At 47.2% G+C, this 21,660-nt stretch overlaps 1 protein-coding gene across 1 annotated transcript; it reads right to left on the minus strand.

Moving 5' to 3' along the window:
* Nucleotides 1-602: 602 nt before the first annotated feature.
* ZNF786 (zinc finger protein 786) lies at nt 603-20,741 on the minus strand. The gene is made up of 4 exons (XM_007983355.3): nt 20,566-20,741; nt 10,859-10,985; nt 5,219-5,371; nt 603-3,359 (listed from the first exon to the last, which is right to left on the minus strand). The coding sequence occupies exons 1-4, from the start codon at nt 20,581-20,583 to the stop codon at nt 1,312-1,314; spliced, it is 2,346 nt and encodes a 781-aa protein (XP_007981546.3). The 5' UTR covers nt 20,584-20,741; the 3' UTR covers nt 603-1,311.
* Between the last annotated feature and the right edge of the window lie 919 nt (nt 20,742-21,660).

The raw sequence follows: 21,660 nt of genomic DNA on the forward strand, positions 1-21,660 counted from the left end.
GTTGGCCAGACTGGTCTTGAACTTCTGACCTCAAGTGATCCTCCTGCCTTGACCTCCCAAAATAATGGGACTATAGGTGTGAGCCACCATGCCAGGCTATATTCTATAAATTCTAAAGAGAATGAAAAAGACTTACCAAGCTTCCTTTGGGAGATACTAAATTTGTTTTTTTTTCTGAGATGGCATCATGCTATGTCATCCAAGCTGGAGTGCAGTGGCACCGTCATTGCTCACTGCAGCCTCGACGTCTCCGGGCTCAGGCGATCCTCCCACCTAAGCTTCCCGAGTGGCTGGGACTACAGGTGTGTACCACCATACCTGGCTAATTTTTGTATTTTTAGTATTTTAGTAATTTTTGCCATTCTATAGAATATATCATTAAATGTTTGCCATGTTGCCCAAGCTGGTCTCAAACTCCTTGGCTCGTGATCCTCCTGCCTCGGCCTCCCAAAGTGCTGGGATTACAGGCATGAGCCACTGTGCCTGACCTAAATTTACTTTTATAACAATCACTTTATAAAATGTGAGAACTTAGGCCGGGCACGGTGGCTCAAGCCTGTAATCCCAGCACTTTGGGAGGCCGAGACAGGCGGATGACGAGGTCAGGAGATCGAGACCATCCTGGCTAACACGGTGAAACCCTGTCTCCACTAAAAAACACAAAAAACTAGCCGGGCCAGGTGGCGGGAGCCTGTAGTCCCAGCTACTTGGGAGGCTGAGGCAGGAGAATGGCGTAAACCTGGAAGGCGGAGCTTGCAGTGAGCTGAGATCCGGTCACTGCACTCCAGTCTGGGCGACACAGTGAGACTCCGTCTCAAAAATAAATACATAAAAAATTAAAAAATAAAATGTCAGAACTTCTTTGTAATTACACAGATATATTTTTATATAAATACAAAAAGGTAATCACATTCTATCTGGATTTCTGTGTGCACTTTTTCTTAAAATTTTTTTAACAATCACATATAACCTCGTAGAAATTGTTTTTGTTTGCAGATGCCGTGCTTTTCATAAAATTATGTCCTTGTTTTATAATGCTGTCTTTTCCAATATAGCCGAGATCACGCTACTGCACTCCAGTCTGGGTGACAGAGCAAGACTCCGTCTTGGGGGAAAAAAAAGAAATATAATTGGTAATGTTTCCGAAGAGAAAATCCTTTGTGGTTCCTCATATGCCTAACTTCTATGACACTCTTGCTCAAAGAAGGACACCTGCTCCTAAAACCCATCTACCAGCAGGTCTGGCTACTGTTGCTGTGGATTCCCGGGCAAAACCACTCCTGCTCAACGCTTTGGATGTCGCACTCTGCCTCAACTCCAATCGGCCTCTATCATTGCAAACAGTTGGCTGAGCCTTTTCTTAATGTCCAGTTCATTTGGAGCAGGGCAGGATTTTGTGTGTACTCTGATGTGCTCTGCAAGCTTAGACTTGTAAATGAAGCCCTTCCCACAGTCGCCACAGGCAAAGGGCCTCTCGGGCCTGTGGATGCGCTGGTGCCTCAGCATGTGTCCCCTTTCCCGGAAGTTCTTGTCACAGTCAGGGCAGTGGAAAGGCCTCTCCCCTGTGTGCAGGCCCTGATGGCTGAGCAACTGCGCCTTCAGGCGGAAACTCTTGTCACACTTGGGACACTGAAAAGGCTTCTCTCCCGTGTGCGTCCTGATGTGTTCGATGAGCTTCGAGTGTTTCACAAAGCCCTTGCCGCACTCACAGGAGAAAGGCATCTCCCCGCTGTGCAGCAGCTGGTGGGCCTTCATGTCGGCCTTCACGCGATAGCGCTTGTCACACTCTGGACACTGGAAGGGCCTCTCTCCGGTGTGCAGGCGCTGGTGGCTGAGCAGCTGCCCCTTCAGGCGGAAGCTCCTGTTGCACTCTGGGCACTGGAAGGGTCTCTCCCCGCTGTGCACGCGCAAGTGCTCCGTGAGCTTGGACTGTCTGGTGAAGCCCTTGCCACACTCCCCACACGAGAACGGCCTCTCCTTGCTGTGCGTGTGCTGGTGGGCCTTCAGGATGCCCTTCAGGCGGAAGCGCTTGTCGCACTCCAGGCACTGGAAAGGCCTCTCCCCGCTGTGCACCCTCAGGTGCTCACGGAGCTTGCACTGGTGGGTGAAGCCTCTGCCACACTCGCTACAGGAGAACGGCCTCTCCCCGCCGTGCCGGAGCCGGTGGGCTCTCAGCATGCTCTCCAGGCGGAAGCTCAGCCCACACTCTGGGCACTGAAAGGGCTTCTGGTCCGTGTGCAGCCGCTGGTGCCGCAGCAGCTGTCCCCTCTGACGGAAGTTCCTGCCACACTTGGCACACCAGAAAGGCTTCTCTCCGCTGTGGACTCGAATGTGCTCCGTGAGTTTACACTGCTTGGCGAAGCCCTTGCCACATTTCCTGCAGCAGAACGGTCTCTCCCCACCGTGCGCGTGCTGGTGGACCTGCAGCAGGCGGCGCAGGCAGAAACGCTTGTTGCAATGGGGACACTGGAAGGGCTTTTCTCCAGTATGCGCCCTGCAGTGGCAGGCGAGGGCGCTCGTAGGGGAGCGCTCCCCACACTCCGAGCAAGAGCAGGGCGCCGGTGCGAGGTGCTGCAGAGCCTCCGTGTCCCCCTGCTGGTGGCCGCTCTCCTCTTGGGCCAGGCGCGAGCCTGCCTTCTCTCCGGAGTGCACACTGCTGGAGGCCCCGCGGCTTTCTCTCCAAGAGGCCGGCCCCTCCCAGCTCTGCTGGCACCGGCGAGCCTGCGTGCTGTCCACCGGGAGGGAGCGCATGCCGCACGGGGTGCACTGGGCAGGCTTCTCCCCCTGGTGCGGGAGGCGGTGGCTGGGATAGGCCTGCTCATGTCGGAAGCACATTTCACCGTCAGCGCTCTGGAAGGGAACCCTCGCCGCGTGGGTCGCCAGATGGGTCAGCAGACACAGCTTCCTCCGGAAGCTCTTGGCGCACACGCCACACCGGAAGTGCCTCTGTACCCGAGGGCTGCTCCGCGGCATCTGTGTCTCCGCCCTCTTGTTGAATTTCTCCCAGGCCCTATGTGGTCGGTCCTTTGACTGGCCCCGCTGGTGCATTACTAAATGGTTGTTCTCCCAACAGCTTTCCCCGGAGACAGGACAAGGGTGCTGGGTGCTCTCCCAGGCAGGGACGTCCCGCAAACCAGGAAGATCCAGATTTCTGGGACTTGGGAGTCCTTTTAGGGTAGATTCACTGGGGCCGCGGGCTAGTGGTGGAGGAGTCCTGGCGTTGTGCCTCTGTGGGCTCCTGAGGGTGATGCCTTGGTCAGACCTCAAGGAAACAAAGGATCCAAAGGAACACTGGCTCTCAAGAGGATCTAATTGGAAATGGCTTTTACTTTTTCTTGAATTCACAGCCTGCTGGCTTCCTGCAATTGAAAACAAAAATTCAGTCGGTATTCCTGTCTGCAGCACTACTAACGATTCTCACAGTCAAGTGACCCGTAAGAGTGCCTTGTGGAGGCCTGGGAACCCAGCTTCCACTGAGCTACCCAACCATGCAGTGTGGTCTGTCTCATGGCGCCAAGTGAGTTTGTTGAGTCTGCTGAAACTAAACTGAAGAGACATATCTTTGGATAACATTGAAAAAAGGAAAATATAGGTTGCAAATATAGAGTGTAAGCTCTGGAATCGGACTACCTGGTTTTGAATCCTATCTGTCCACTGTGTAACCTTTGTCAAGCTAATCTCTTTTGGCTCCAGCTCCTTCTGTAAAAACATGGAAACAAAAGTACGTAAGATTACTGTGAGAATTAAATGAGCTAATGTGCATGAGGAGCTTAGCATGGTGCCTGGCACAGGGCATGTACTCTCTAAGTGTTGACTGCTCTCATGACTTCAGGAACGCCAATGTATCCCATTTTGATGTACAGACACACCTGGAGTCCCGAGCTGGAGCCCTAATACCACAGTTATATGTGATCCTTGAGCCATCCTGTCTCGGGCAGCAAGGCTTGGGCTTATTCCTCTGTCCCTGCTCCCACTTCTGCCAAGGTTTCAAGAAGGTTTCTTGGAATAATTAATAGATGGTAGAAGTTAAGTAATTTGTGGGGGAAAACCTTCACTTTCAAAAGAAGCACCTAAAAACTAAAACTATTTGACAAGATTTCTTGAAATGATGCTCCTGTTTGACTTTTTCATTCTGTACTTTAAGAATCCAGAAGTCTCTGACTCTCATCATGACAAGAAATGAAAGAGAAGAGCTCAGATTGAAGTATTCAAGTAGATAACAGTCTCTAGTTGGGAAGGAAGCCATGTTAGTCACGAAGATCTGGATAACCATGGGCCAGGCATGGTGGCTCATACCTATAATCCCAGCACTTTGGGAGGCTGAGGTGGGAGCACTGCTTGAGGCCAGGACTGCTTGAGGCCAGAAGTTCAAGACTGCAGTGAGCTATGGTCATGCCACTGTGCTCCAGCCTGGGTGACAAAGCAAGATCCTGTGTCTTTAAAAAAAAAAAATCTGGATAGCCAGTTTCTGCTGAGTTCTTACTATATAAACTCTCTCTCAATATATATATGTATACGTATATACGTATACACACATATACATGTATATACACATATATACATATACATATATACACATATATACCTATATATACACACACGTGTATGTGTGTGTGTGTGTATATATATATTTTTTTGAGACTGAGACGTGCTCTGTCACCCAGGCTGGAGTGCAGTTGCGTAATCTCAGCTCACTCACTGCAAGCTCTGCCTCCCAGGTTCAAGCAATTCTTCTGCCTCAGCCTCCTGAGTAGCAGGATAACAGGCACCTGCCACCATGCCCGGCTAATTTTTTTTTATTTTTAGTAGAGAAAGGGTTTCACCATGTTGGCCAGGCTGGTCTGGAACTTCTGACCTCAAGTGATCCGCCCGCCTCGGCCACCCAAAGTGCTGGGATTACAGGCCTGAACCACCACGCCTGGCCTAACACTATATATATTAACCAATTCAATCCTGTAACATGGGTACTTTCATTTTATAGATCAGGCATTAAACTACCCAAAGGTTCAATAATTTGCCCAAGGTCACCAAGAAAAAGCAAGATCCAGACATAGAGACTCCAGAACCCACATTCCTAACCGTTACGCTTTACTGCCTTTATCTAGCAGATAAGAGTCATCAAACTTCAGCTCGCCCAAACAGGATGACAAGATCAGAGAAGGGAAACAAATCTGAACATGATATCTTAAGGTCAGGGCCCTGATTTCTTAATACTCACCCCAAAACAGCTGTTCCTGAAAACCTGGATCAAAATGCAAATCACCAGAGGAGCAAATTATGTTTCCTGATTTCTGTGATTCTCTCCAGTTCCTGAAGGGCTCTCCCTCGTGTTCAATCCAGGATATCAGTTCTGGTTTTGGAAGTCCATCATCTGCACAGAGAAGTCAGACAAGGTAGTTTGGCTTCCTGAATTTAAAGCACACTAAGTTTCTAAATTTCTCAACATTCACTCCTGGGACAAAGTATGAGAACAACATGTCAAAAAAAAAAAAAAAAAAAAAATACAGGTTTACACAAAGATGAAAAAACTGCCTACACATCCTACAAATGCTTCTGTCCAGGCATGTTAGATCAGGTATGTTGTTTTAATTTTGTCATGGTCCCCACACATTTAGCAATGCTGTATTTTGTCCAAAAACAAAATGGCTAATGCTATATGTATTTTTTTTAATTAATTAATTTTTTTAAAATTTGAGATGGGGTCTCACTCCAGTTGCCAAGGCTGGAGTGCAGTGGTGCAGTCATGGCTCACTGTGGCCTCAGCTTCCTGGGCTCAGGTGATTCTTCAGCCTCAGTCTGGGACTACAGGCACGCACCACCAGGCCAAGCTAATTTTTGCATTTTTAGTGGAGACGGGTTTTGCCGCGCTGGTTTCAAATTCCTGTGCTCAAGCAGTCTGCCTGCCTTGGCCTCCCAAAGTGCTGGGATTATAGGCGTGAGCCACTGCGCCCAGCCTTCAATATTTTTTTTTTTTTTTTTTTTTTTTTTTTCTGAGATGGAGTCTGGCTGAGTCGCTCAGGCTGGAGTTGAGTGGCGCCATCTCGGCTCACTGCAAGCTCCACCTCCCGAGTTCACGCCATTCTCCTGCCTCAGCCTCCCAAGTAGCTGGGACTACAAGCGCCCACCACCACGCCCGACTAATTTTTTGTTATTTTTAGTAGAGACGGGGTTTCACCATGTTAGCCAGTATGGTCTGGATCTCCTGACCTCGTGATCCGCCCACCTCGGCCTCCCAAAGTGCTGGGATTACAGGCATGAGCCACCGTGCCCGGCCTCAATATTCTTAATAGTGATTTAATAAAAGCCAAATCATAGGGTCCAATTTTAAAGCAAGTTGGTTACAGCAAAAATGTGGTCAAAAGGCATTTTTAAAATAATGCTTTAAGCTATTATTACCATTATTTTAGATATGGTCTCACTCTGTCTCTCAGGTTGGAGTGCAGAGGTCATGACCACAGCTTACTGCAGCCTCAACCTCCTGGGCTCCAGTGATCTGCCCACCTCAGCCTCCTGAGTAGCTGGGACTATAGGCAAGAGCTACCACACTGGCTATTTATTATTATTATTATTATTATTATTATTCTTGTTAGTTTTTAAAATGCAGTCTCACTATGTTACCCAGGCTAACCTCAAACTCTTGGGCTCAAGTAGCCCTACCCGACCCTAGCATCTCAAAGTGCTGCAAGTACAGGCATGAACCACCGCATCTGGCCAGTGGTTTAACTTATTAAAAATATTTCTGGCACATGGAGAAGGAGAAAAATATACAAAAAACCTGGATGCCATCTAACTTTGTCAAATCCTAGCATGCTGACACACTTCAGGTTTTTTGTTTTTGTGTTTCTGATAGGGTCTCGCTATGTCTCCCAGGCTGAAGTGCAGTGGTGCAGTCACAGCCCACTGCAGCCTCAACCTCCTGGGCTCAAGCAATCCTCCCACCTCAGCCTCCTGATAGCTGGGACTACAGGCGAGAGCCACCGTGCTCAGCTAATTTTTAAATTTTTTGTAGAGACAGGGTCTCCCTAGGTTGGTCTCAGGGTCCAGGCTGGTCTCAAACTCCTAAGCCCAAGATATCCTCCTACCTCGGCCTCCCAAAGTGCTGGGATTATAGGGATGAGCCCCCATGCCCAGTTTACTTCAGGTTTTTTAAAGATATGAGACAATATACAGTTTAAGCCCCTGTATATCCCTCTCCAGAGGTAAGCACTACTCTGAATCTGGTGTATATTATTCCTATGCATGTTCTTATTTTAAAATATATATGTATAAATAAAATATTGCTGAGTTTTTGTTTTGTTGTGTTTTTTTGACAAAGTTTCGCTCTTGTTGCCCAACCTGGAGTGCAATGGCACAATCTTGGCTCACTGCAATCTCTGCCTCCTGGATTCAAGTGACTCTCCTGCCTGTCTCCTGAGTAGCTGGGATTACAGGCATGCGCCACTACGCCTGGCTAATTTTTGTATTTTTAGTAGAGACGGGGTTTCTCCATGTTGGTCAGGCTGGTCTCAAACTCTTGACCTCAGGTGATCCAGCTGCCTCAGCCTCCCAAAGTGCTGGGATTACAGGCATAAGCCACCACGCCCAGCCTATAGTGCTGGTTTTAATCTTTACACAGACCAGACCGGAAGTGGTGAGGCTGGAGGATGATGAGGTCAGGAGTTCGAGACCAGCCTGACCAATATGGTGAAACCTCGTCTAATACAAAAGTTAGCCCGGCATGTTGGTGCGTGCCTGTAGTCCCAGTTACTTGGGAGGCTGAGGCAGGAGACTCACTGAAACTAGGTGGTGGAGGTTGCGGTGAGCTGAGATTGCGCCATTGCACTCCAGCCTGGGCAACAAAGCGAGACTCCATCTTGAAAAAAAAAAACTTTACATAGACCATACCACATCGTACTGCAACTTGCTCTTCTCTCCTCAAATTATATTTTTAAAATTTCTCTATTTTGGAACACTTGGCTTCATTTGTTTGATAGTCTTTGATTATATGAATATATCACAGTCTGTCTTTTTCTTCTGCTCCCTGGCATGCCTCTATAAATACACACATAAGCACTGACAGTTCTTGAAGTGAATTGCTGTATCATAGGATAAGTATGTCTTCAACTTTACTGTATGTTACCAAATTACTCTCCAAAGTGGCTGTGCTGATTGACAATCTCAAGAGAGTAGGAATGTTCACTTTGCTTCACATCTTGACAACGCACAATGTTTTACTATCTCTGACATAGTACCACATAATAAGTCTTGCTATCTGATTAAGACAATCAGTCACCTTCCATCTTGTTCCATAAGACTGTCTTCACTATTCTTGTCTTGGTTCTCCCATGTTCTTTAGGATCAGCTTATCAAATTCCACAGAAAGCACTATTGGGATTCTGACTGGACTTGCTTTGAATCTACAGATTGATTTGGGGAGAGAATTGACAGAAGGCAGAAAGATCCATGTGACTGACTATTAGATCAAGAAGATGGGTGTTCTCCTAGCCGGTCACAGTGGCTCATGACTGTAATCCCAGAACTTGGGGAGGCCAAGGCAGGTGGATCACTTGACCTCAGGAATTCGAGACCGGCCTGGGCAACGTGATGATGATGATGATGGATAATCACAAGGATATGATGAAAGCATGAGAAACAGTCGTGGCCCAACAATGAAACAAATTAAAATGTAGCATAATTTTGTCTTTTTTTTTTTTTTTTTTTGAGATGGAATCTCACTGTTGCCCAGGTTGGAGTGCAGTGGCGCGATCTCGGCTCACTGTAGCCTCTGCCTCCTGGGTTCAAGCAATTCTCCTCCCTCAGTCTTCCAAGTAGCTGGGATTACAGGCATGCACAACCATGCCCAGCTATTTTTTGTATTTTTTTTTTTTTTGAGACGGAGACTCGCTCAGTCGCCCAGGCTGGAGTGCAGTGGCGCTATCTGGGCTCACTGCAAGCTCCGCCTCTCGGGTTCACGCCATGCTCCTGCCTCAGCCTCCCAAGTAGCTGGGACTACAGGTGCCCACCGCCACGCCTGGCTAATTTTTTGCACTTTTAGTAGAGACAGGGTTTCACCATGTTAGCCAGGCTGGTGTCAAACTCCTGACCTCAAGTGATCCACCCACCTCAGTCTTCCAAAGTGCTGGGATTACAGGCGTGAGCCACCATACCTGGCCAAAATGTAGCATAATTTTGAACAACTGATAAGAATGAAAAAAAGAGAATTCATTTGATCTTGATGCTTGGAACATTCTTATTAGGCTGGCACAGGGTTAATGGCTTAGAATTATATTTTTGTCACCACAGATTCATTTACTGTAACTGATTCTTCAGTAACAACGAAAATAATGTAATGTTTTCAGTTATATGTTTTAGAAACAATCCATACATACAGCCTGCAAAAGTTAACTATGGTAACAGAACAGAATATAAATACTAGAAGCTTCGCAGTATGAAGGAAGTGGTATGGCTGTCATCAACTGGCAGAAGAGATGAAGGGAAGTACTAGAGAACTAATCATCTTATCATTATATAATGAAGGAGTCAAGAGATGACACTGATGGAATACAATCTAGAATCTTAAACATATTATTTTAAATTATAAAGCTGACCAACAGAGGCTCAAAAACTGGGGAGAAGATAGAAGAGGGATTGTATAAGTGAACACCTAATTTTTCATAGTAATTAATTAATGCTGTCTAAACTCGATAAATCGAGAGTGTTACTGTATGCATAGATTGGAGGAAGCCACTTTAAAAACTAAAACAAAAATGATTAAAAGCGGTTGCCTTCACGTGGTTAACTGAATGTGGAGATAAGAATGAAACAGGGACCAGGTGTGGTGGCGTTTTGTTTTTGGGGGGGACGGAGTCTCACTCTTTGCCAGGCTGGAGTGCAGTGGCACAATCTTGGCTCCACTGCAACCCCCGCCTCCCAGGTTCAAGTGATTCTCCTGCCTCAGCCTCTTGAGTAGCTGGGACTACAGGCACCCAGCACCACGCCCAGCTAATTTTTGTATTTCTGGTAGAGACGGGGTTTTACTGTGTTGGCCAGGATGGTCTTGATCTCTTGACCTCGTGATCCACCCGCCTTGGCCTCCCAAAGTCCTGGGATTACAGGCATGAGCCACCGCACCCAGCAGAGTCAGCTACTCTTAAAACACTTCAGGCCCGGCGCTGTGGTTCACCCCTGTAATCCCAGCACTTTGGGAAGCCAAGGTGGGCAGATCGCGAGGTCAGGAGATTAAGACCATCCTCGCCAACATGGTGAAACCCCATCTCTACTAAAAATACAAAGATTAGCCAGGCATGGCAGCACGCACCTGTAGTCCCAGTTACTCAGGAGGCTGAGGCAGGAGAATTGCTTGAACCCAGAAGGCAGAGGTTGCAGTCAGCCAAGATTGCATCACTGCACTCCAGCCTGGGTGACAGAGTGAGACTACATCTCAAAAAAACAAACACTTCATTGTACACCCTTCAAAAATAGCTTTTCTGAAGTATTTAGACCCCACTGTAAAAGTTGTGAGGTAGGGATATCTTAGGTTAAAGATATACAGAACACTTCATAAATGTGCGCTAGGTGTGCTCCTATGTGGACAATCATGGCATCCTGACAGTAAGTCATGACTAAAGGCCCCTCATAAATAATATTTAGTCACCCAGACCACCTTACATTGCTCAAATATTCTCATGCAACAATGTCTACCCTTGAGTAAGGATTAACAATGTTGACCAAAGTATTAACAATAGATTGCAGGGTAAAAATACCTTTCTAAGTTAATTTCTGAGAAATCTTGCTACCTGAGAAACAGGAGCATCAAGTGACTGTGACCCCTTACACGATCCAGTTCCATGACCTACCCACAAAGGTGAACAGGTCTTACCTAGAGAGATGAGAGTCTCATAATTGCTTCTCATCACATGCTTGTAAAGCTCCTTCTGCCATGCCTCTAGATCCTGCCATTCTTGCTCCGAGAAATAAATGGCAACATCCTCAAAAGTCAGAGGTAGCTGAAATTGTAGACATAAGACACATGCATTCATGATTGCTTCAGAATAACTCCAGCTCCTTCTCCTTGTTAATTTAAAAGACTTTTGCAGTGGACACATGTTTCTGGTTGTTCCACAACTTCTTCCTGGAGAACTACTCCTTCCCCTACTCCAATTATATCATTCTGCTGTTAACCGCTACATCCCCTGCTCCACATTTCATTATGCTTGTTCAAAGTATATATACATATGTAGAGTATGGAATTATTTTCTTTACAAAATGGGAACAAATCACTTTGTAACTTCATTCACTTAGTATGTCACAGAGCTCTTTCCAGGTCAATAATATATATTGAGGCAAACTCATTTTTTTGATAAAGTCGCACTTATATTCCATCAGTAGATATATCCCACTGATGGGACATATATAGTTTCCATTTCCCTTATATTATTATTATTTTTTTTTTGAGACGGAGTCTTGCTCTGTCGCCCAGGCTGGAGTGCAGTGGCCGGATCTCAGCTCACTGCAAGCTCCGCCTCCCGGGTTTACGCCATTCTCCTGCCTCAGCCTCCCGAGTAGCTGGGACTACAGGCGCCCGCCACCTCGCCCGGCTAGTTTTTTGTATTTTTTAGTAGAGACGGGGTTTCACCGTGTTTGCCAGGATGGTCTCGATCTCCTGACCTCGTGATCCGCCCGTCTCGGCCTCCCAAAGTGCTGGGATTACAGGCTTGAGCCACCGCGCCCGGCCTTCCATTTCCCTTATAAATTACAGTATTCAGCTGGGCGCAGTGGGTCATGCCTGTAATCCCAGCACTTTGGGAGGCCGAGGCAGGCAGATCACGAGGTCAGGAGTTCGAGATCAGCCTGACCAACATGGTGAAACCCCGTCTCTACTAAGAATACAAAAATTAGCCAGGTGTGGTGGCGTGCGCCTGTAATCCCACCTACTCAGGAGGCTGAGGCAGGAGAATTGCTTGAACCTGGGAGGCAGAGGTTGCAGTGAGCAGAGATCGCGCCACTGCACTCCAGCCTGGGTGACAGAGCGAAACTCAGTCTCAAAATTAAAAAAAAAAAAAAAAAAATTACAGTGTTCTCATATGCTTCCTATGCATTAGTGCTTTTACTTCTGCAGGATAAAATCTAAAAAGGAGAACTATTAAATCAAAGAGAATACACATCTTCAGTTTTAATAGATAACATCAGATTGCCTTGCAAAAAGAATCCAGCACATTTACCCTTGCTATTAACATGAGACTTCTTGTTTCTTTACACCTTTGCCAGCACGAGGTGTTCTCAAACCTTATTTTTTGCAAATGTGGGGTGGCAAATTGTATTTCAGTATTTTAATTTACATTAATTTGTGAGGCTGGAAGTCCTAGCCAGAGCAGTCAGGCAAGAGAAAGAAATCAAGGGCATCCAAATTGGAAAACTACCTCTGTTTGCCAATGATATGATCCTCTACCTAGAAAACCCTAGACTCCTCCAAAAGACTCCTAGATTTGACAAATGAATTCTGCAAAGTCTCAGGTAACAAAATTAATGTATTTAAATCAGCAGCACTGCTATACAGCAACAGCGACCAAGCTGAGAAATCAAGAACTCAGTACCTTTTACAATGGCTGAAAAAAAACAATAAAATGCCTAGGCATACACTTGATATGATTTGGCTGTGTCACCCAAATCTCCTGTTGAATTGTAATCCCCAGGGTTGGAGGAGAGGCCTGGTGGGAGGTGACCTTATCATGGGGGCGGACTTCCTTTGCCGTTCTCATGATAGTGAGTTTTCACCAGATCTGGTTGTTTAAAAGTGTGTAGCACTTCCCCCTTCGCTGCCTCTCTCCTGCTCCAGCCATGAGAAGACCGTATGATTGTAAGTCTTCTGAGGCCTCCCCAGAAGCAGAAGACTAAGAGTAATTGGTTTTGAATTCTATTGCTTTTCTAAAAATTGCATTAGAAAAAATGCAATGTATACAAATGTTTAGTATTGTTTAATATTTGTGTTTATTATGGTTGACGGGATAAATGGATACTTCCTGAGGCTCACAACTAGGAGTACATAAATTTTATATTTGTTAGTTTAAAACACTCTAATTACATAAGCATACATTCCACCTTTTATTGAACTACCATTGTTATTGCCATATATCCTTATTTTCTATGGGTATTAAAGTTTATCTTGTTTCAACTTTATTATCTTTTTTTTTGAGACGGCATCTCTCTCTGTTGCCAGCCTGGAGTGCAGTGGCATGATCTTAGCTCACTGCATCCTCCACTTCCCAGATTCAAGCAATTCTCCTGCCTCAGCTTCCTGAGTAGCTGGGACTACATGTGTGCACCACCACACCTGGCTAATTTTTTTGCATTTTTAGTAGAGACGGGGTTTCACCATGTTGGTCAGGCTGGTCTCCAACTCCTGACCTCAAGTCATCCACCGACCCTGGCCTCCCAAAGTGCTGGGATTACAGGCATGAGCCACCGTGCTCAGCCTATTCATCTTTTATTTTTATTTATTTTGAGATGGACTCTCACTGTGTTGCCTAGGCTGGAGTGCAGTGGTACGATCTCGGCTCACTGCAACCTCCACCACCCTGGTTCAAGCGATTCCCCTGCCTCAGCCTCCCAAGTAGCTGCGATTACAGGCACATGCCACCACACCGGGCTAATTTTTTTGTATTTTTAGTACAGACGGGGTTTTGCCATGTTGGCCAGGCTGGTCTTGAGCTCCTACCTCAGGCAATCTGCCCACCTCAGACTACCAAAGCACTGGGATTACAGGCGTCAGCCACCATGCCCAGCCAGTCTAGTCATATATATATATATATATATATATATATATATTTTTTTTTTTTTTTTTTGAGATGGAGTTTTGCTGTTTTGCCCAGGCTGGAGTGAAGTGGCATGATCTCAGCTCACTGCAACCTCTGCTCCCCGGGGTTCATGCGGCTCTCCTGCCTCAGCCTCCTGAGTAGCTGGGATTATAGGCGCCAGCCACCAAGCCCAGCTAATTTTTTTATCTTTAGTAGAGACGGGGTTTCGCCACATTAGCCAGGCTGGTCTCGAAATTCTGACCTCAGGTGATCCACCCACCTTGGCCTCCCAGTGCTAGGATTTACAGGCATGATCCACTGCGCCTGGCCAAAGTTTTTTTTTTTTTTTTTTTTTTTTTTTAAATTTTAGTTTCAGGTCTACATGTGCAGGTTTGCTATATAGGTAAATTGCGTGTTGTGGGGGTTTGGTGTGCAGACTGTTTCATCACTCAGGTAATAAGCATAATACCCAGTAAGTAATTTTTCAGTCCTCATTCTCCTCCCACCCTCCACCTTCAAGTAGGCCCCAGTGTCTGTTATTCCCTGCTTGGTATCCATATATACTCAGTGTTCAGCTCACCCTTATAAGCGTTTTCTACTCCTGTGTTATCTCACTTAAAATAATGGCCTCCAGCTCCATCTATCTTTCTGCAAAAGATATGATTTTCTCTTATGGCTGCATAGTATTCCATGGTGCATATGTACATTTTCTCTATCCAGTCTGCCATTGATGGGCATTTAGGTTGATCCCACATCTTTGCTATTGTGAATAGTGCTGCAACACATATGCAAACATGTGTCTTTATGCAAAACAATTTATATTCCTTTGGGTATATATTCAATAATGGGATTGCAGGGTCAAATGGTAATTTTGGCTGGGCGTGGTGGCTCACGCCTGTAATAACAGCACTTTGGGAAGCCGTGGTGGGCAGATCACCTGAGGTCAGGAGTTCGAGACCCGCCTGGCCAACATGGAGAAACCCTGTCTCTACTAAAAGTACAAAAAATTAGCTGGGTGTGGTGGCACATGCTTGTAATCCCAGCTACTCAGGAGGCTAAAGCAGGAGAATTGCTTGAACCCGGGAGGCAGAGGTTGCAGTGAGCCGAGATGGCACCAGCCTGGGCAACAGAGCAAAAGTCCATCTCAAAAAAAAAAAAAAAAAAAAAGGTAATTCTGCTTTCAGTTCTTTCAGAAATCACCAAACTGCTTTCCACAATGGCTGAACTAATTTACATTACCATCAGCAGTGTATAAGTGTTCTCTTTTCTCTGTAACTTTATTTTTTTTACTTTTTAATAGCTACTCTGACTGATAGTTTTTTTTTTTTTCGGTTGTTTGTTTTTTGAGACAGAGTCTTGCTCTGTTGACCAGGCTGGAGTGCAGTGGCACGATCTCGGCTCACTGCAACCTCCGCCTCCCGGGTTCACGCCATTCTCCTGTCTCAGCCTCCCAAGTAGCTGGGACTACAGGCATGCACCAACACGCCCGGCTAATTTTTTGTATTTTTAGTAGAGACAGGTTTTCACTGTGTTAGCCAGGATGGTCTCGATCTCCTGACCTCGTGATCCACCCGCCTCGGCCTCCCAAAGTGCTGGGATTACAGGTATGAGCCAATGTGCCCGGCCCTGATACAGTTTTGATTTGCATTTCTCAAATGATTAGTGATGCTGAGCATTTTTTCATGAGCTTGTTGGCCATGTGTATGTCTTCTTTTGAGAAGTGTCTGTTCATGTCCTTTGCCCATTTTTTAATGCAGTTGTTTTTTGCTTGTAAATTTAAGTTCCCCATAGATTCTGGATATTAGACCTTTATCAGTTGCATAGTTTGCAAATATCCCATTCTGTAGAGTGTCTGTTTACTCTGCTGATAACTTCTTTTGCTGTGTAGAAGCTCTTTAGTTTAATTAGGTCCCATTTGTCAATTTTTGTTTTTGTTGCAGTTGCTTTTGGAGTCTTCATCACAAAATCTTTGCCAGGGCCTATGTCCAGAATGCTATTTCCTAGGTTATCTTCCAGGGTTTTTATAGTTTTAGGTTTTACATTTAAGTCTTTAATCCACGTTGAGTTGAGTGTAAGGTGTAAGGAAGGGGTGCAGTGTCAGTCTTTTGCATGTGGCTAGCCAGTTATCCCAGCACCATTTATTAAATAGCGAGTCTTTTTCCCACTGCTTGTTTCTGTTGACTTTGTAGAAGATGAGATGATCGTAGGTGTAAGATGATCATAGGTGTGTGGCATTATTTCTGGGCTCTCTATTCTGTTCCATTGGTCTATATATCTGTTTTCTTACCAGTACCATGCTGTTTTGGTTACTGTAGCCTTGTATAGTTTGAGGTCAGGTAGCGTGGTGATGTCTCCAGCTTTGTTCATTTTGCCTAGGACTCCCTTGGCTGTTTGGGCTCTTTTTTGGTTACATATGAATTTTAAAATAGTTTTTTCAGCCAGACACTGGCTCATACCTGTAATCCCAATAATTTGGGAGGCCAAGGTGAATGAATTGCTTGAGCCTAGGAGTTTGAGAACAGTCTGGGCCACATAGCTAAATCCCGTCTCTACCAAAACAATAACAAAATCCACAAAAACTAGCAGGGCTTGGCACATGCCTGTAGTCCTAGCTACCTGAGAGGCTGAGGTGGGAGAACTGCTTGAGTCCGGGGTTTCTATATTGGCCAGGCTGGTCTCGAACTCCTGACCTCATGATTTGCCCGTCTTGGCCTCCCGAAGTGTTGGGATTACAGGCGTGAGCCACCACTCTCAGCAACGTAGTTTTTTTCCTAATTGTCATTAGTAGTTTGATAGGAATAGCAATGAATCTGGAAACTGCTTTGGTAGTATGGCCATTTTAACAATATTGATTCTTCCTATCCATAAGCATTAAATGTTTTTCCCTTTGTGTTATCTCTGATCTCTTTGAGTAGTATTTTGTAATTCCTGTTGTAAAGATCTTTCACCTCCTTGGTTACCTGTATTCCTAGGCATTTTTGACTAGATGTGAATGGGACTGTATTCTTGATTTGGCTTTTAGCTTGGATGTTGTTGGTGTATAGGAATGCTACTGATTTTTGTACACAGATTTTTGTATTCTCAGACTCTGCTGAAGTTGTTTATCAGATCAAGGAGCCTTTGGGCACGCTATGGGGTTTTCTACATATAGAATCATACAGTCTGTAAACAGGGATAGCTTGACTTCTTCTATTTCTATTTTGGTGACTTTTATTTCTTTCTCTTGCTGGACTGCTCTGGGTAGGACCTCCCATCTTTTTGTTATATTCATTATGAAATTTAGAGTTGAGTTTTAAAAATTCTAATGACTCCTTTAAATTTGTCTTAGTCTGTTTAGTATTGCTGTAAAGGAACACCAAGGTGGGGTAATTTTTTTTTTTTTTTTTTGAGACAGAGTCTCACTGTTGCCCAGGCTGGAGTGCAGTGGCGCGATCTCGGTTCACTGCAAGCTCCACCTCCCAGATTCATGCCATTCTCCTGCCTCAGCCTCCAGAGTAGCTGGGAGTACAGGCACCCACCACCATGCCCGGCTAATTTTTTGTATTTTTAGTAGAGATGGGGTTTCACCTTGTTAGCCAGGATGGTCTCGATCTCCTGACCTCGTGATCCGCCCGTCTCGGCCTCCCAAAGTGCTGGGATTACAGGCTTGAGCCACCGCGCCCGGCCCAGGTGGGGTAATTTTTAAAGAAAAGAGGTTTATTTGGTTCACAGTTCTGCAGGCTGTATAAGAAGCACAACACCAGCATCTGCTTCTGGTGAAGGCCTCAGATAGCTTATGTTCATGGTGGAAGGTGAAGGGGGCTGGGCACTGTGGTTCACACCTGTAATCCCAGCACTTTGGGAGGCCAAGGTAGGGCAGACTACCTGAGGTCAGAAGTTCAAGACCAGCTTTGCCAATATGGTTAAACCCTGTCTCTACCAAAAATACAAAAATTAGCTGGGCGTGGTGGCAGGGGCCTGTAATCCCAGCTACTCGGGAGGCTGAGGCAGGAGAATTGCTTGAACCCAGGAGGCAGAGGTTGCAGTGAGCCGAGATCATACCATTGCACTCCAGCGTGGGTGACAGAGCCAGACTCCATCTCACACACAAAAAAAAAAAACAGGTGAGCTGGCATGTGCAGAGATCACATGGCAAAGGCAAGAAGAAGCAAGACAGAAAGGGGGATGTGTTGGGCTCTTTTTAACCAGCTCCCTCAGGAACTAATAGAGGAGAGCACCAAGACAATTCATGAGGGATCCACCCCCCATGACCTAAACACCTCCCATTAGAGCCCACTTCCAACACTGCAGATCCAATTTTTTTTTTTTTTTTTTTTTGAGATGCAGTCTTGCTCCATCACCTAGGCTGAAGTACAGTGGCGCAATCTCAGCTCACTGCAATCTCCACCTCCCAGGTCCAAGCAATTCTGTCTTGGTCTCCCGAGTAGCTGACACCACAGGCACCTGCTACCATGCTCGGCTAATTTTTGTATTTTTAGTAGAGACGGGGTTTCACCTTGTTGGTCAGGCTGGTTTTGAACTCCTGACCTCAGGTGATCCACCTGTCTCAGCCTCCCAAAGTGCTGGGATTACAGGCGTGAGCCACTGTGCCCAGCTGCAAGTCCAATTTTGACATGAGGTTTAGGGACAAATATCCAAACTGCAGATGTAGCAACACTGAAATCAGAAATTCATTATTTTAAGTTTAAGGAAATATAATCATTTCTGCGATAATGCTTGTTTTGAAACGTGAATTTATTCCAACATGATTGATATATTAGGAGACAATATATTACAAAATTTTGCATTTGCTTATGTGCAATTCTGTCTATAAGAAACACTAGATTAGTGGTTCTCAGTCAGAACAATGTTGTCCCCTGGAGACATTTTTTATTGTTATAATATGGGGAAGCAGGGCGGCCTACTGGCATCTAGTGCGCAGCAGCCAAGAGTAGTGATAAACAACCTACGATGTGCAGGACAGCCCGCAAAACACAAAATTATCCAGCACAGGATGTTAGTAGAGGCAAGGGTGAGAAACTGTACTGTGTGAACAAACAGAACTAAGCTGCATAGACACACACAAAATGCACACATGCAACACACTTCAAACATCAGATTACCCTGTGTTATAACCCCTACCTATTCACCTCTGGGGTCACAACTTTCCATCTCATTTCAGATAACCTTCCTTTCACCACTTCACAATAGCTCACAAACTGCAACCCTTGCTATGTCTACTTCCACTAGCACATTTCAGGTGGTTCTTTTAGGGTTTTTTTTTTTTTTTTTTTTTTGAAACAGCGTCTCACTCTGTTGCCCAGGCCAGAGTGCAGTGGTGCCAACACAGCTTACCATAGCTTTGATCTCCTGGGTTCAAGTGATTCTCTTGCCCTCTTGCCTTAGCCTCCCAAGTAGCTGGGACCACAGGGATATGCCACCACACCTGGCTAATTTTTTTTAGAGAGGGGTCTCACCATGTCGCCCAGGCTTTTTTTTTTTTTTTTTGTCTTTCTTGCTTTTGCGACCGAGTCTCGCTCTGTCACCCAGGCTGGAGTGCAGTGGCGCCATCTCTGCTCACTGCAAGCTCTGCCTCCCGGGTTCAAGCAATTCTCTCACCTCAGACTCCTGAGGAGCTGGGATTACAGGCGCCTGCCACCACACTCAGCTAATTTTTGTATTTTTTAGTAAAGACGGGTTTTCGCCGTGTTGGCCAGGCTGGTCTTGAACTCCTGACCTCAAGTGATCTGCCCACCCTGGCCTCTCAAAGTGCTGGGATTACAGGCGTGAGCCACCGTGCCTGGCCTGAATGTCACAAGTTTTAAAATCCATTCTTTTATTCATTAATCATTTTCTTTTCAGGTCTGTGATTTGGCTATTTATATCCTTTCCCCAAATATATAGATAGGTATGTATTTTTGGAGACAGAGTTTCGCTCTTGCTGCCGAGGCTGAAGTCTAATGGCACAATCTCAGCTCACTGCAACCTCCGTCACCCGGGTTCAAACAATTCTCCTGCCTGAGCCTCCCGAGTAGCTGGGGTTACAAGCACCCGCCATCATGCCCAGCTAGTTTTTTTTTTATTTTTAGTAGAGATGGGCTTTCACCATGTTGGCCAGGCTGGTCTCGAACTCCTGATATTAGGTGATCCACCCGCCTCGGCCTCCCAAAGTGGTGGGATTACAGGCGTGAGCCACAGCGCCCAGTCTAATTCATTTAATAATCAGCAAAAATCCTCAACAGAAAAGTTTACAAGATAAAATACCCTCTAAACCTCGATTTTAAGAAACCACTAACTTAATCTCTTGTATCCTCTTCTACTCCTCCCAACGTATCGTCTTACACTCAACACAAACCACGCTAGAATATAAATTCTGACACTGAAGCCCCCGCCAAACACCATTTCAACCATTCGGAATCTTAAATCTTTTGGAAGAGTTGTTCTGATTTCTGTGACTATGGTGTAAAACCGGTTGACCTGTAACATCCACCTCTGGCCCCAAACCTTTCTATCCTTTCCGCCGTCCGCTCCCCGCCCGCCAGGCATCCTCGCCCAGGCTCCGCCCCGCTCCTAGGTCGGTCTCAGTCCACGCCTGGCTTTGTCCAGGGGTTTGGCTACGGACAAGCTGCAGGAGCAGAGGCCATCGGCTCACCGGAGGGCCCTGAATCCACACCCCCAGCCGAAGCGGCCTGCAGACTGCGTCCAACCCGTGCACCGCGGGCACCCACGGCGACCCTAGGACGCGGGGTAGCCCGGAACCCAAGGACCCACCACGACCCCGAAACCGGGCGTCCATGCAGGCCAGCCTGCTTACCCGAGGCGGCTCCGCCATGGCCCCTGCGGTCCCGCCCCGCCCTGGCAACGCCGACCGTCTCCGACGGCTCCGCGGGAACCGGCCCTGCCGCGCACGGACTCCCCTCCGCTCCGCCCCAACCCGACTCCCAGGGATAACCCGGGTGGCAGCCAAACGCAGTGCCGGTCGGGCGCAGTGCATGCTGGGATCCGGCGCCCGGCCACGGCTGACGCTCCGCCCCACAGCGCCCCCTGCGGGCGTGAGAAGCGGCGCCGCCCGAGGGTCGGTCCTCAGAGGAGCGACCCAGGGGCCTGGGCGCCCTCAGTGCAGGCCGCAGCACGCCGGTCTTTGAGGGATCCTGGGACTCCCGGGATCTGGGGAGGGAGGCGGTCAGAGGCAAGCTGAGGAGCTGACCGGAGTGGAAACGGAGGGACAGGTGGACATGGAGAGATCAGGGACAGGGACAGGGAGACGCGCTCCACAGAAACCCAGACTGAGAGGCAGTGAGAGGGGAGTGTCCGGTGCGGTTCCTCCCAAAGCCGCCCCCGAGTCAGGCTTTGTCTGTGAGGGGGTCCCGGGAATCCAGCGAGGCCGGAAAGTGGGTGGGGGGCGCGCGGTGGCCCGGAGCGTCCATCCCGTCGGGGACGCGGAGGCCGTCGGGGCCCCGTGCTTGTCCCGTGGGGGAAGCAGAGGGAGGTCCGCCCACCAGGTCCGGTCCCCGTGGGTCTACAGCCCTTCTGGGCTCCCCGGACGGCCACGCTACTTCCTTGGCAGAGAACGGCCTTGGGCAGAGACCCCGTGCGGAAGCCACCCCGGCCTCAGGGCCGCCTGCAGGGACTCAGGGTGGTCCAAGGATGCGGCCGGGCACCCCAGCCCGGGCGGGAGACAGAGACAGAGCGGGAGAAGACGAAGGAGGCCATGACACAGGGCGTGAGAAACACGAGAACGTAAGAGCAGGGGAGAGATGTGAAGACGCAGAAGGGGAAACCAGGGAGAGACAGAAAAGAGAGAGAGCGAGGAAGAGGGTGGCGATTGTCCCCAGAAAATAAGCCTCGCATTCTCTCCTAGTCATGTCTTAGGTGTCAGGCTAAAGTAGCAAAGGAAAAGTATGCAGTT

The sequence above is a fragment of the Chlorocebus sabaeus genome, chromosome 21 (assembly GCF_047675955.1).
Source record: "Chlorocebus sabaeus isolate Y175 chromosome 21, mChlSab1.0.hap1, whole genome shotgun sequence".
In the NCBI taxonomy this organism is placed as follows: Eukaryota; Metazoa; Chordata; class Mammalia; order Primates; family Cercopithecidae; genus Chlorocebus; species Chlorocebus sabaeus.

What these genes read in the sequence shown, in the direction of transcription:
- ZNF786 (XM_007983355.3), bottom strand. An exon ending in TGAGACTCTCATCTCTCTAG is followed by an intron (nt 5,372 to 10,858) that starts GTAAGACCTGTT and finishes TTCTCTGTGCAG; the next exon opens with ATGATGGACTTCCAAAACCA. An exon ending in TCAGGAACAGCTGTTTTGGG is followed by an intron (nt 3,360 to 5,218) that starts GTGAGTATTAAG and finishes TTTCAATTGCAG; the next exon opens with GAAGCCAGCAGGCTGTGAAT.